The sequence below is a fragment of the Scleropages formosus genome, chromosome 4, assembly GCF_900964775.1.
Source record: "Scleropages formosus chromosome 4, fSclFor1.1, whole genome shotgun sequence".
Lineage (NCBI taxonomy): Eukaryota > Metazoa > Chordata > Actinopteri > Osteoglossiformes > Osteoglossidae > Scleropages > Scleropages formosus.
In genome coordinates, this window is record NC_041809.1 from 30,866,795 (window position 1) to 30,881,278 (window position 14,484).

At 44.4% G+C, this 14,484-nt stretch overlaps 1 protein-coding gene across 1 annotated transcript in view; it reads right to left on the minus strand.

Annotated features, from left to right (window-relative positions):
- LOC108934176 (neuronal migration protein doublecortin-like) overlaps positions 1 to 13,485 on the minus strand; it is a 55,602-nt gene extending 42,117 nt beyond the window's left edge. The window contains exons 1-2 of the mRNA XM_029250761.1: positions 13,424 to 13,485; positions 7,276 to 7,671 (exon numbers count right to left, since the gene is read on the minus strand). Coding sequence (XP_029106594.1) covers positions 7,276 to 7,639 — 364 coding nt within the window. The 5' untranslated portion in view covers positions 7,640 to 7,671; positions 13,424 to 13,485. The remainder of the gene's footprint in view (positions 1 to 7,275; positions 7,672 to 13,423) is intronic.
- Positions 13,486 to 14,484: the final 999 nt, after the last annotated feature.

The window sequence follows — 14,484 nt, forward strand, 5'->3', positions numbered from 1 at the left end:
CCAAAGCAACTTCCAGTGAACTCTAGGTAGCATTCAACACACACACACACTGTACCCACCACAGTGACTTACACTGCTAGATACACTACTTACAATGGGTCACTCATCCATACATCAGTGGAACACACTTCCTCTGTCACTCACACACTATGGGGAACCTGAACAGCATGTCTTTGGGAGGAAACCAGAGCACCTGGAGAGAACATGTAAACTCCACACAGACTGAGCAGGGATCAAACCCATGTCCTCTCACACTACCAAGGCAGTAAGAGGCAGCAGTGCTACTCGCTGTGCCACCATGTCACTGCAGTTGTGCTGATGACGAGAAAGAAGTAAGACTGATGTTATGAAACCCTAGGGTCAGGAACATGTTACCAAATTCAATGCACAAAATTGTTCAGTAGGAAACACATAAATACAAGATAGTAAATTGTGGAGGATGTAAGCTAGTGGGAAGCAGTCAAGGCATGAGATAGGGTTAAACTGACGGACAGCTCCCCCACAACCCGGCCCTCAATGGAATAAAGACGACCAGCTGCTGGCACTCGAGGTGAAATCAGCACAGGCATTTAAAGCAGCTGGTCTCATAGAGTAGAGAGATATTTGTTGAGCAGAAAGGCTCCTACGGTTGGGCGTAGGTGTGTGACGTGTAGACTTTTTTTTTTTTTTTTTTTTTTTTTTTTAACACTTTTGCGATTGTTTTATTTGCTTTATGCCTGTTTGAGTAATTGGGCAGGAAAGGCCAGGAAAATAGTAAAAGACCTCAGCCATCCGAGCAACTGACTCTTCTCTCTGTTGCGGACAGGGAAGCGTTTCCGCTCCCTAAAGGCCAATACAGAGAGGATGAAGAGGAGCTTCTTCCCTCAGACTGTTTGGGCCCTCAACCAATACAACACCTAGGACTAAATACCAGTCACCTCCAGGAATGACTCCACCTCTGCTATTCCATTTCATATACAAACTCAAACTGAACTACCCGCGTGATCTTGCACATTACATTGCACTGTTGCACACCATATTGCACTACAACTTATGCCGCACAAATTTTTATAATTAGATATTTGTATGGGGGGGGCGTGGTGGCGCAGTGGGTTGGACCGGGTCCTGCTCTCCAGGGGGTCTGGGGTTCGAGTCCCGCTTGGGGTGCCTTGCGATGGACTGATTTCCCATCCTGGGTGTGTCCCCTCCAGCCCTACACCCTGTGCTTGCCGGGTTAGGCTCCGGCTCCCTGCAACCCTGTATGGGACAAGCGGTTCAGATGGTTTGTGTGTATTTGTATATTTTGTTCTTACATATGCATAAATAGATTGTGTATATTTTGTTTTCTCTAGATTTTAGTACCTGTTATTTGTCTTTCTAGATTGTTATGTCGGACAGCTGTATAAAAGCATTTCACTGCACATCGTACTGTGTATGGTTGTGTATGAGACAAAAAAAATTTGAATTTGAATTGCTTATTTGTTTGGAATAAGGGATCATTTTACCCACTTTGGGCTTTGGGTTGGGACTAAAACCTTTTTGTTTGTAAAACCTACTTTCCTCTGGCTACCTCTGCCCCCAGAGCATGTCACAAGAGGAGCAAAAACACTGAGAACGCACTAACATTCCCAACCTGTCATAAAAACTCAGAAGGGTGCAGGTACACCCATGTAATTCAACAAATTTTCTCTCAATTTCCACAAAATGAAAATGTGAAAAGATACGGAGGAAACGCATCACTCTTATATAATCTTAATAATGACCAGCATTTAAATAACAGTAAAGCCCTCCCTTGTATACTTGCAGTCTAATATTAGCCTATCCTAATTTTGAAGGCTGGCCTTCAAAGGGGATGAATTTGCAAGGTATCTCAGTCAAGTATGCGCTAAGTCTAAACTTGGATTGGACTCACGGTGTATACACATTACCTAAAGTGGCTTTCAGGTCTCAAATAACATATCCACAAGATATCGCATAAAGTGGCTGATATCGTAAGTGGTTTTCTCTGCCCTTCCTGACTTTCGCATAACCAACCCACCCGCCTGTTCCATCAGCCGCTGCCCCTCCAGTTTCCGGCTCTTCAATAACAGAGGCGTCAGAGGCTGAATGAACTAGAAGACATGAATCAGCTCACCCCTCTGTTTGCCACCCCAAACACAAAGAATGGGGTTATAATAGAGTGATGAGTTAATTATTCCCTGTGAAGAGGAAAAGCAGCAGAGAGTTGCAAACCCCTCTAGCTGCCATCTTTTGTTGCCCCTTTTGTTTTGAAAAGGACTCAAGTCCAGGATACACACACACACACACACACATTTTCAGAACCGCTTGTCCCTGACAGGGTCACGGGGAACCGGAGCCTACGCGGCAACACAGGGCGTTAGGCCGGAGGGGGAAGGGGACACACCCAGGACGGGACGCCAGTCCGCCGCAAGGCACCCCAAGCGGGACTCGAACCCCAGACCCACCGGAGAGCAGGACTGCGGTCCAACCCACTGCGCCACTGCGCCACCGCACCCCCTGCTAAGTCCAGGATATTAATACCTTATTTTCAGAAAACCAGACCTTCATTTTACCTCTTTGGTTTTACTCCTGTCCTGACTTAATACGGGCCAAGGTCCTTAAAGCTTTGACAATTTGTAGCTTATGCTAATGTGTTTTGGTTTTGTTTTTCATACTTTGATGACAAGATGCAGCCACAAAACCATCAAACCAAGAACACAGCCGACAGAGAAATGATGTCAGAGAGCAGGAACATCTGACAGGGAGTGAAAGCTCACTTAAGAGGGATGTCTTGTGCTATTGAAAAACAAAGACTAGAGGGACAGATGGTTCAGTGGGGGACTCAACAAATACAGACATGGGTCACACAAGTCAAGAGGAAGAGGCAAATAAAAGCTCCACACAGTGGTATCAGTCCCATTGTTAAGTATTCCCATTGTGCAGGGTGTGGCTTCTTTGTTGTCTTTCGAAAGGATGCACTGTTGAGTTATCGGACTGTAGTGAAATCATTTTGCCACAAGAATGCTTTCATATTGCAGAACTGACTCTTTTCACAATCCCTTGATTGTTGTTTCCTTTTTCCTTTTGTTCGGTCCTTATTTCTTTTCCTCCTTCTTCATTTTGCAGCCTTTCATCATTTTTGATTCTTGACAAACATAGAACAGAGATGGCAGGGGTATGTGTAGCTTTTGCTCAAAATTGATTTATTGCTATATTTCTTCCAGCTATTGCATTGATTTAACATATATACTTATAAATCCAGCCTCTGTTTGCACAAAATTCAAAATATTCCTAAAATTAAATTTTTGTTCTTATGAATTAAAAGTTAAGAGGCGGTATGGTGGCACAGCGAGTAGCGTTGTTGTCTCTCAGCGCCTCGGTGGAGTGAGAGGAGGTGGGTTCAATGCCTGCTCAGTCTGTGTGGAGTTTGCATGTTCTCCCTGTGTCTCTGGTTTCCTCCCAGTCCAAAGACATGCTGTTCAAGTTCCCCCATAGTGTATGAGTGACAGAGAGAGTGTGTTCCACTGATGTAAAGATGAGTGACCCAGTGTAAGTAGTGTATCTAGCAGTGTAAGTCACCACGGTGAATAAGGTGTGTGGGTTGATAACAGAGTTCATTGAAAGTTGCTTTGCAGAAAAGCATCTGCTAAATAAATAAATGTAAATTAGAAAGACAACAAACAACCTTCTAGACACACTGGTAGGAAGCAGTCATTTAGCTGGGGCTTTTCTGCAAAATAACTTGCAATGTAAGGTCTGTACACTAAGCTATTTAAAATTACTGCATTTACCCATTAATACAAGTGGGTAATTTTTACAGAAACAATTCAGAATAAGAGGCTTGCTTAAGGGCAAGAACTCAAGCCTGGGTATTTTGCTGGTAAGGTGACAGCTCTATCCACTGTTCTACCTGCTGACCCAGTACCGTTGCTAATACTGTAATTTATACATTATGGCAGAACCAAATTCCTTATGAACTGTTTGATGCTGGTGACTGATGAAATATGAGGGATTGAATTATGCTTCATTATTTAAAGAATATACCATAAATTTTAAGCTTGAAGTTATAACACCAGACATATATATATATATATATGTATATATATGTATGTAAGTAACAGTCCAAGCTACTAATGTGTGTGTGTGTGTATTAATTAGGACTAATGGTGTCTGATAATCAAGTATGTGCGTCAGATAAATAAAATAATAGATAGCAATCTAATATGTGGCTCATTAACAAACCTGGTTACCATATTGTAATAGAATTCTGCAGGAATGTGAGCCCATTATGTGCAACAGTTGTACAGAATATCTCCTGGTCATCCAAAAGTAATTGAACTGTGGACAAAACTGTTTTTCTGCAACTGCATCTTGCTCATCTGTGACAGAATGAAGAAGGTGCAGTTTGTGCTGCTCATCCCTTACTAGGGCATTTGGCTCATGGATGATGTTTGCCATGCCGATGCATTTTGCGCTCAGAGCACAATGACTGAACCGGAAGAGGCAACGACCTGCAGACAGGTGAAATGTAATGCATAATGGTAGAGTGGGGGAAACTAGATTCACAAACACCACCATTGCACCCCTCCATCCCAGGCCTCAAGAGCCTGATGTTATATCCTGACAACCATGTATTGCTGCAAACTACACATATCCTGCACGTCAGCTGGCCTGGTAGTCCTCGTGTTCTGAAAACAAGGTGTCGTGAATGGCAAGTGCATGTGAGAAGCTTTGGTGATTTTCAACACCTACAGTATATTATGTTGAAAAAATGGGTGGGATTAAGCCATTGTATACATCCAAAGTAAAACATCTGCGATTCAGAGATTTCTTTCCATTGAGATGATGGAAGCATTTAGGCCTCCATTTTGTCATCACTGCCGGTGATTAAGTGATTAGGCGCTATTTTCATTGCCAGCCATGCTTTCAATGATTGGCTTGCGCTTGTACTGGATCTCTTCCAGATCTAAGCCTGGCAGAGGGTGGCAGCAACATAAAAGGTCCAGCAGCCGGAACACTGGTCCTGTCTTTTTTATTTATACAGCTGCGGTGCTCCAATCACAGCACTGACTTGTTTTCACCTAAACCACCAGAAAAAAAATGACTACAGGTAAAACTACATAGGGATAGAAGTAAAAGATCCATTAGACAACAGTCTTATACGATTTGCATCCAATTTTATACTTGTACGGGCCAGCTAACCATTAAAAATGTGGCAATGCTCTCTCATAATAAAAAGTCTCGGGCCTACAGCGCTACAGGACTGAGGATGGTCGAAGCAAAGGGCTACATTTGAACCTGTATATCTGTGCAAAATCTGTTAAGGCAGATCGGAAAAGTCTAGAAAACGTGGACAGTTTTTAAAAACAGTTTTCTTGATTCTGAGCCAACAGAGTATAATTTTATGCCCTCTAACCAGATTTTTGACTTGGAATTTTCACTGCCCACACTTGCAAAATCATAAAATCATCTGGCTGTGAAGTTTGGGTAGAACAATATTCTCAAAGGGCTGAGATAACGTTCTAAAAATGTCATCATAGCTGTGCAAACAACAAGCTGTTATGCATCAGCTCACCCAGTTCGGGAGACACTAGTCTTCAGTATCATTTATATAACAGTCTTTAGCAGGCTACACACAAGCAGACAAGTTATCGCACAGACCAAAAGTTCTGTATAAAGCACTGCAGCTGTTCCTCTAATCATCATGAAGAGTCTGAAAATGATCCACCTGAGGTAGCAAGGGAATGGCTGACTCAGGTGGGTGAGGGAACCACTGACATAGGAAGAAAAAGGGATAAGCAAAACATCTAGGGGTGGTTAAACTATCTAAAGCTTACGTGAAGAAGATAAGGGAATGTTGTGTTGACTGAAGACACTTGACAAACCTACAGAAGATGGCAAAATGCAGAGATGATTTAGGGAGTGTAAGAGATACAGCAAATTTAGACAGGGTATAAGAATGTAGCGATGGCTTAGGAAAGACAAGTGAATGAAGAATACAGCTCAGGAGGGACAGAGAATATCAACCCAATTTAGAGAATGGAAGAGACTGTAGAGTGAACTTGACGAGATAAGATTTCAGGAAGACTTAAAGAAGAGAAGTGAATGAAACATACAGCTGAGGAGGAAGAGTAAATATAGAGCTCACCTAGGGGGTTACAGGAAAAAGATGTCACATAGGAATAGCAATAAATGTTCAGATAACTTAAGAGGATGACAGAATCTGCATTTAGACATAACATAGATATATGGTAATAGATGTATGGAGATGTTCAAATGAAGAGCTGACACAGGCAGGCAGGAGAATGAAGAGTTGTACTAGGGATGGTAAGAGGACCCAGAACTCACATAATTTACAGAAAAGCTTTAAAAAGTCACAGACGGAAAATAGAGCTGAACCTTTGCAGAGGACCCTGCTGGCCAATCACTGTTTGCATTAGCAGGGCGTGAGGTTTAAACCACTAAACCCCAGCATATGCTGGTGAAGAGCAGCAGTTTGGCGTGTGCTACAATTAAATCACAGGCCTTTGTGTTGCTAAAGAAAAGCAAACTATTTAAATGTCCAGACACATTTATTCCCCAGTGAGCTGAATGTTCTAGGGATGTCCTGGTACTCTTTGGTGAAGGCAAGCAAAATCAAAATTCAAAAGGAAGCTGACGAACAATAAACATGCAGCACATGCCAAAAAAGCATGTGCCTGCTGGGAACTTTATAACCTTAGTTACTGTGGCTCCAGAAAATTCAACAAACAGACCCTTTTATTGCAGATTTGATAATCCTAATACAAGATAAAACTTACTGAACATTTTAAAAGAACAATAATTCCTAGGCATGTGTAAGCACTGAAACCTTTCTATATCATGTTACCTTGTTAAAGTCATTTTTTAAACAATTGCTAGACATTGACAAAGCAATTTTTCTCAACACATCTGAGGTTACAGCAGTAGAGTGAAAGCAATAGACTGCAAATGTGTATGAACTTGCTGGGAGCTACTGTACATGTACACAGTAGATGTAGCTGCTTGTGTATGGTGAGTATGGGGCTCTTGAGAGTTACAGGAGATGTTTTCAGGGAGGATGACCTTTCTAAGAGCAACCACAGATGTGTAAGAAGAGCATGGATTGTCTAAGAACTGCAGGGGATGCATTTATACTGTGCGTGGAGTTTCTGCAAGTATGCTGACATGAAAACACGGTTGAGCGTTTGGGAATATGCTGTATTTCTCCATAAGTGTAGCAGTGCAGTGGGTGACCTCAAGTTTGGCACTCACGCCCACTCAGGACATCTGACTCACCCTCCTCCAGCTCATCCAGGGTGGTGATCTTGCGGGACCCATCGATGGTGAAGATGAAGCGCACACCCTGCGGCAAGTTGATGTGGTCAGACAGCGAGCGCGTCAGGTCGGCCAGTAGCGCATCAAAGGTGCGGAAGCGGTCGGCGGCCACAGCGTACACGATGCCCTTGAAGTAGCGATCACCATTGCGGTAGAAGCGTACTTTCTTGGCCTTCTTCTCATTGGTGAGCGCCTGCAGCGTGCGTGTGCGGTAGAAGCTACAGTGGGCGCTGTGGGTGGGACTGGGCAGCCCATTCATGCGGGAGCCCCGTGGTGTACGGGACGCCTTGTCTCGCTCATCAAAATGGCCAAAGTCCAGCTCCATGGCGGTTGCAGTACAGGAGGGTTCAGGGAGACCTGCAAGATAGAGAAAAAGGAAAAATCATCCTATTGTGAAAGGATAAACACATGATGGACTTCTGCTGTACTCTATTGATTCTGGATGGTGGTCTGTTTTTCACCACTGTGGCTTAGTCTCAGGGATGATGAGAGTGATTTCTGAACTTAGAAAAGGTTCGTGAGTTACGAGGAACTGCAGTACTGCTTATAAATTAAACTCTTAAATTGCTTTATTAAGTGTACAATGTGACAGACAATTGTGACCATTAATTAGCATAAACTGAGAAGTCTTGTTATCGTTACCTAAAACGTGATCAATCAGATCACATCAGAAGCATTTCCTGCATTTCTTGCAAGGAAAAGTTCATCGTTTTATTAGGAATATAGGCTTTTACTTGCCTTAACAAGTAGGAGACCATCTGCTTGTCCTCCTTGATGTCAGGGTACAACCTGAAGCCTGGTGCAAATATCTGAGTGCTTTAATGAAGAATGTAAGAACCTCCTCTATGAGGAACTTACTGCCCAGTGTTATTTATTTCAAATCTTATCAAATGTGCCCTACTTTACAGTACAATAAAGACCTAACTTGCCCACTCTACGGTTACAGCATATCAGAATTATAGAGAAATATCAGCCAAAAGACTACTGCTTCTATGGCACTGAGTAGGGCACTTTTTACTTGTTGAGCAGTACATTTGTAGATGTTAGTGGGTCTGGCGCTTGGCTTGCGTCTGGTTTGCAACTGCCCTACATTTGAAGCACCCTTGAGAAAGACACTTGTAAGCATTGTATGGCTATTATTAAAATAGCCCACATTAATCTCCGGGTCAAAAATTTATTTTTACAAAAATCAAATGCTATCTTTTTCGTCTCCCTCTTACGACTCTCCCAGCTCTGAGCAAAAGACCCATGTTGTCTATTAAAGAGGAGTAATTTAAAGCCAGCATAAAAACAGAGGTGTGTTTTACAGCATGAACCTCAGAACTGCAGACAAGAGGTAAGAAGAGATAAAAGTAAACTAAACTGAACATAGTATACATGAGATATAGAGTAAAAAAGAATTATGACTGGCACATGGCTGTCTGAACCCACAATAAGTAAGGAAGGGATGTAAAATCAAACTCCCAGGTTAAATTACATTACAATCCTTCCGTCTCTTGTGTTTTTTCACTTTGTGGAGTGAGCTCCCTCTATGCTCGAATTTTCTCCCACAATCCTAAGACATATGTTTCAGGTTAACTGATGATTCTAAATTGCCTTTAATGTGTGAACACGGGAGTGAATGGACATGTGTGTATTTGCCCTGTGACGGACCATTGCCCTATCCAGGGCGTACCCTGCATCACACCCTGTGCATCCAGGATAGGCTACGGACCATCACAACCTTGTCATTAGGACATCTGGTTATTGATGGCGAATAGATGCATGGATGGGGGATGCGGTGGCGGAGCAGGTTTGCCCGAGTCCTGCTCTCTGGTGGGTCTGGGGTTCGAGCACTGCTTGGAATGCCCTGCGATGGACTGGCGTCCCGTCCCGGGTGTGTCCCCTCCCCTCCGGCCTCACGCCCTGTGTTGCCGGGTTAGGCTCCGGTTCGCCGCGACCCCACTTGGGACAAGCAGTTTCAGACAACGTGTGTGTGACGATGGATGCTTGTTTTAAATGCACACAACAAACTTTTCAGGATGTTTGCATGTAGTTGATTCATATAGTACAACCAATTGCTGGAAGTAAATAGCAACTATTCACAGTTTTTCTCGCTGACATCCTAACAGTATGCTCGACACCTATGCGGATCCACACTGGGGATGGATTACATCTTTAGAAAAGCAGACTCTCTGAAGGGGAAGCTAGACAACTGAGACAGTGCGAGCTGAACACACACGAATCCTGAGGTCTTGGGGCAAATTTGCATTCCATTTGCACATCTAAAAACAATACCAGACAAAAAGATGCAGGAAAAATAGGCATCGCGTAAAAATGAAAGACGATGACTTGTATGTATGCGTGTGTCTCCTGCTGCTACTGACATGTCTGGATCATGTTTGCAAATCTAAAAAAAAAAATTCACACGAGGACAAACTAAAAATGCACTGGAAAAATATGCCCTGCCCAGGCAAACCCAAGTTTTTAAATCTGATTTCGATTTATCACCAGGTTAGTTTAATAATGTACTTCTAAAAAGGAGGATACTATGCACTATCAGTTTTTTTTTTTCCTCCTGTTGTTACATGAATGTAAAAAGGACTTTTTTTCTTCAAAGCACAAACCGAGTTAAGCATTCAGTGAGAGACACGGCGTGGGGTGAAAAATACCATTCGCCCAATGCCAAGCTCTCCCCTGCACAAACATCTGCTCCTTTTAAACACAAGCAGATCTTTTCTCACTTCCAAAATGCGTCCGGAGGGCCGGGAGGGTGGGGGCTTTGGACACAAGCTTGAGTTGTCTGCCACCCAAGTCCAACACTGTAACTTTGCCCTGGCGGTTTGAGTCATCAAAGGATGAGGCACACAAAATAGACTGAAAGCACACACAGCCATCCTTGAAAAGCTTTTACTTCGTTTGTTTAGGTTTGAGTTTCACCGGTTTCTTGTCACTTTTTGTCATCAAAAAATTGAATTGCATTAAAAATTTCATTTTAAAATAACGCTAATATTAATCTGACCCCCGTCAGAGCTGAAGTTGAGACTCCATTTAAAGTCTTTAAAACGAGACAAGAAGTTTGAAAATTAGATTTACATCACTTTGAAGAAAAGCATCTGCTAAATGAATAAAAGTAAATGTAAATGTAAATGAAAACCCTCAAGAAGCCAGACTTCTCTACACCTTGTTCTCCAGACCTCATGTTCTGTAGCAGCTGCGGATGGCAGGTACGGCACATTGGTAGGTTGGAAAGGGTTTCGGATTAGATCTGAGAAGGATGGGCGAGTGTCATCCCTCTTTCGCAGCCTAAAATTTTTTGGACCAGTCCATATGTCAACTGAATCCAGTCATGGATTGCACCATGGACCCACCCTAAACATGTCTGATATCACACCTTTCGACAGTTCCTCACTGACGCACAGGTACCGTGTTGTGCAGGACACAGGAGACGACGACTGTGGTCAATTTACTCGTCTTCGGAAGCTGGTAAGACGATGCCACGTGGTCGAGGTATCACAGTATGATTCATCAGCGGGGAGAGAAGACCATGGGCCTGCAGCAGTGATTACACCTTGAGTAATGCACCAAACAGCTGAATACCAAAGGGGAACAAACCGCATAATCCACCCTTTCCAAATGAACACGGGCCTGTCAGAGGATAAACCTTTCAGCATGGCCCTCAAACGGCCCCCACCCAGCTATCCTCCAGGAAACATGTGACCCTGGGGAGTGCACCGCAGGAATGGCCCGAAGCACTTTGGTATCGTGTAGCTAATGTGATTTGTCTCTTGAATAGTTAATGCGAAATTTGCATCGAAGGCCAACCCACAAAAACGCTCAGTAAGGAGCGACATCAGGACGATACAAAAAAGGATTAAAAATAAAAGAGCAGCAAATTAACCCACTAAAGTAGTCAGGAGAATTTGACATGTGTTGATCTCCACGGTTCGCTTTTCCACACATTCAATAAATAAAATAGCCGTGCCTTACAAAGCCCTGTTGGACTATGGATCACTAGAAAGTTAATATTTTTACCGGATTCAGCTAAACAAAATTCCAGATAGTTCTGTTTGTGCTGTTGGCCCCTTCAGGAAACAAAACCAAACTATTTGCAAATCAAATCAATTACTGGATAATAGGATATCATTTTTACTATGATTTTCATACAGGTGGTTAAATCGGAGCTTCGGCGTGGGGGCTGTAAGTACTGCTCTCAAGAGAAAAAGAAAATCAGCAATTTATGGCACACATCCCGATACACTCCACGTGAAATGGTTTACAAAATGTAAACACGGATAAATCAATCAACCTATATCTAGAAGACAAGACAATAATGGGATTTCAAGGTGTTAGTCCTTGGTTCATGACAGCAATCATAAACAGCAAAAATTCTTTAATACAAACACACCACCCAAAGAACAACAGCATTTACATTCCAGCTAGTGGACCATGTCAAGTTTCCGTAAACAAAGAGCAGAGAAAGAGTGGAAGGGTTGATTCATCTGGGGTCATCACAATGTATTAGGAACACATCATAAGCTCAACATTAAATAAATAAGAGCTTTAGCCAATGTGTAAAGCCTTTTTTGATGCTCAACAAGCAGCGCATTATTTTGGCCATGCGGTATTTTCCTCACATGTGACAAATACGTTTTCTCAGCTCGTTGCCAGTTGGCTGCTGTCTGTGGCAGTTAAACTGCCTGAAAGGAGGCAGGGACAAAGTCCAGAACTCGAGCTGTAGATTGGAGCGGCCCGCCAGCTTAAACCCTGCAGCTTATCCCCGAAAATCCACTCGCAGTCCTGACCTGTGCTGTCCTGTAGCGTGAAACCGACACAATTTGGTCAATTTCAGAAGCCCCAAAGGCCCCACCGCTGACCACCCAGTAGTTCGAATGGAACGGGAGGGTTAAGAAGACTTTCGATGTCGGACCTGCCTCAATACACAGGGACAGACTGGCGCTCCTTAAGCTTTCACTTCAGCCAAAGTGACCTCACCTGCTACGGGTACGCCCCGGCACGTCCACTGATGGAATACATCAGCTGTCTGCTGCCCCAGAAAATATATTTCTCCTTATTATAAGACTCAGCCCCTCCCCCTCGGGGAGCCGACCCACACCGGAACCAGTGTCGGAGATGGAGATGAAGTGTGAAGGAGAAGGCAGTTGCCATTGTGCATCCCCCATCGTGCTACAGGGCTCTGGGTGTCCCGCTGGAGAGGTGCGTGTTGAGGCCTGCGCCCTTGAGACCTGGAGCAGTGCGTGGAGCAGGATTCCCCCACTGACAAGACCTGTCCCCGGCCCTTCCGCTCCTCCAAGGGCCAAGGTAAATCGGCGACCCTGGCCAGCGACGGCGGTTGGGGGACTGGGGGCTGGGGGCTGGGGACTGAGGGGGCATCTCATTGTTTCAGCCACCGATCAGCCTATCGAGAAAACACGAGAACCCAGAAGCAACAAGCAATGACCGACGTCCACCTGGTAACGTCGACCTTCGGAAGGAAGCTGGCGCCAGCGTCGAAGTGCTCTCCTTTGTGTCACACCGACACCTTCGTGCGTGCGCCCCAGCGTGATTTTTCCTCGCGAGCGAGCGGGGGGTCCGCGGCGTCGTCCACGCGGCACAATGGACGCCCACTCCTCACATCCAGCAGACAGCCTGCGCCTCAAAGCAGGAGATCAGAGATGCCTTCCTCTCTGGAGTCTCAGCTGTCACACTCATCACCATCATCATGACCCTACATCGCGCCTTCCTTCCTTTGTCTAATAAAGAAAAAAAAAAAGTTTCATAGAAAGAACTCTTCTGGTAAGTGAAGAGCAAGGTAAGGTGGCACTGAGGGAGGCAGGCAGGGGGGCCAGAGGAGCGGGCACAGCAGAGCCCCCACACAGCAGCGCAAGTTCAGCACGCGCTGCCAGCGCCGCCGCGCGCGCCCACCCAGCAACCACCTGCTCCAGCAGCAGCAGGCTCTCCTGCCCGCGCGCCGCAGCACACAACAAGGCGAACTCTTAATTTTTTAACATTTTCTACCAACTGACACCGCTTGCCGTTCAGAACCATGCCCTCTCTCCTTGAGAAGAAGCGCGTCTTTCCTGCCCCCCGCCCCCCTGTCACGTTCGCTGCTCGCGCCGTCGCTACTCACCGGTGCCAGCGCGCTCTGAGGAGGTGGGTGTGGATGCTGCAGGAGCGCGAGACCCAACTCTGACTGCCTTTGTCTGAGCCACGGTCCGCGAGCCGAGCCTACCCCACCGGGCCCGCCCGCAGGGTCCTAAAGCCGACGGTGTTCCGGCAACGCGCCTCACGGGAGAGTGCGACTGCAGTGATCGTACAGGTTGACGTCATGTTAATGCATCTCTTTTCGTTCGCTGCACAACCGTAAACTCAAAACTGTATAGGGATACAATCACAATGTATGCGTTACAATTGCTGGAAGTGCTACGTAAGCTGGAGGTAAATTTTTTTCCATAAGAGGTCCGTTCATGATTTTCAAACGCTTATTTCAAACTATTATTTATCATTTATGTCGGAACGTTCAACGTGATTATGATTCTTGTTGTGACCTGAAATTATTTATTTGCTAATAATATTGTGTTTATGGAACAGTTTACTAGAACTACAGATGTGGAGTATGAAGTAAATATGACTGATGACTAAACATTTAGTTAAAATATAAGTTGCTTCAGAGAACTGTGTCAGTCAATTGAGTAAATGTAAATGTAAAACTGAAAACAATAGGCAAAAATGACTAGAGTATTTTATTTTATTTATTGTTATACAAATCCATAGCTTAATCATTTTGTAGTTATCATTTATTCAGCTGACACCTTTGTCCAATGTTACATTGTCAACATTACACATTTGATCACATTTCATTCATACAGCAGGATGTTCGTAACATTTCCACTCATGGTCAGCATTTTGATCAAGGGGTTCGAACCAGAAGCCTTCAGATGTAAAGGCAGCAGCGCTAACCAGAACCCTACCTGATGCCTCCTAAAGAACTGAGAACGATGAAGGTTCACATTAATGCCGAGTGCTAGCTTTCAGGAGGTCTGTTCTACTGTGTTAAAATACAAAGGATAAAAGTGCGGTAGTTGGCATCTCTGATCACACACCCAGTGACGTGCACATGTCCTCTGGTGTAAATATTGGTTTTGTGCGTTTCATTCAAAGCAAAGACTTTGCCATCTGTTTTGTGGGAAC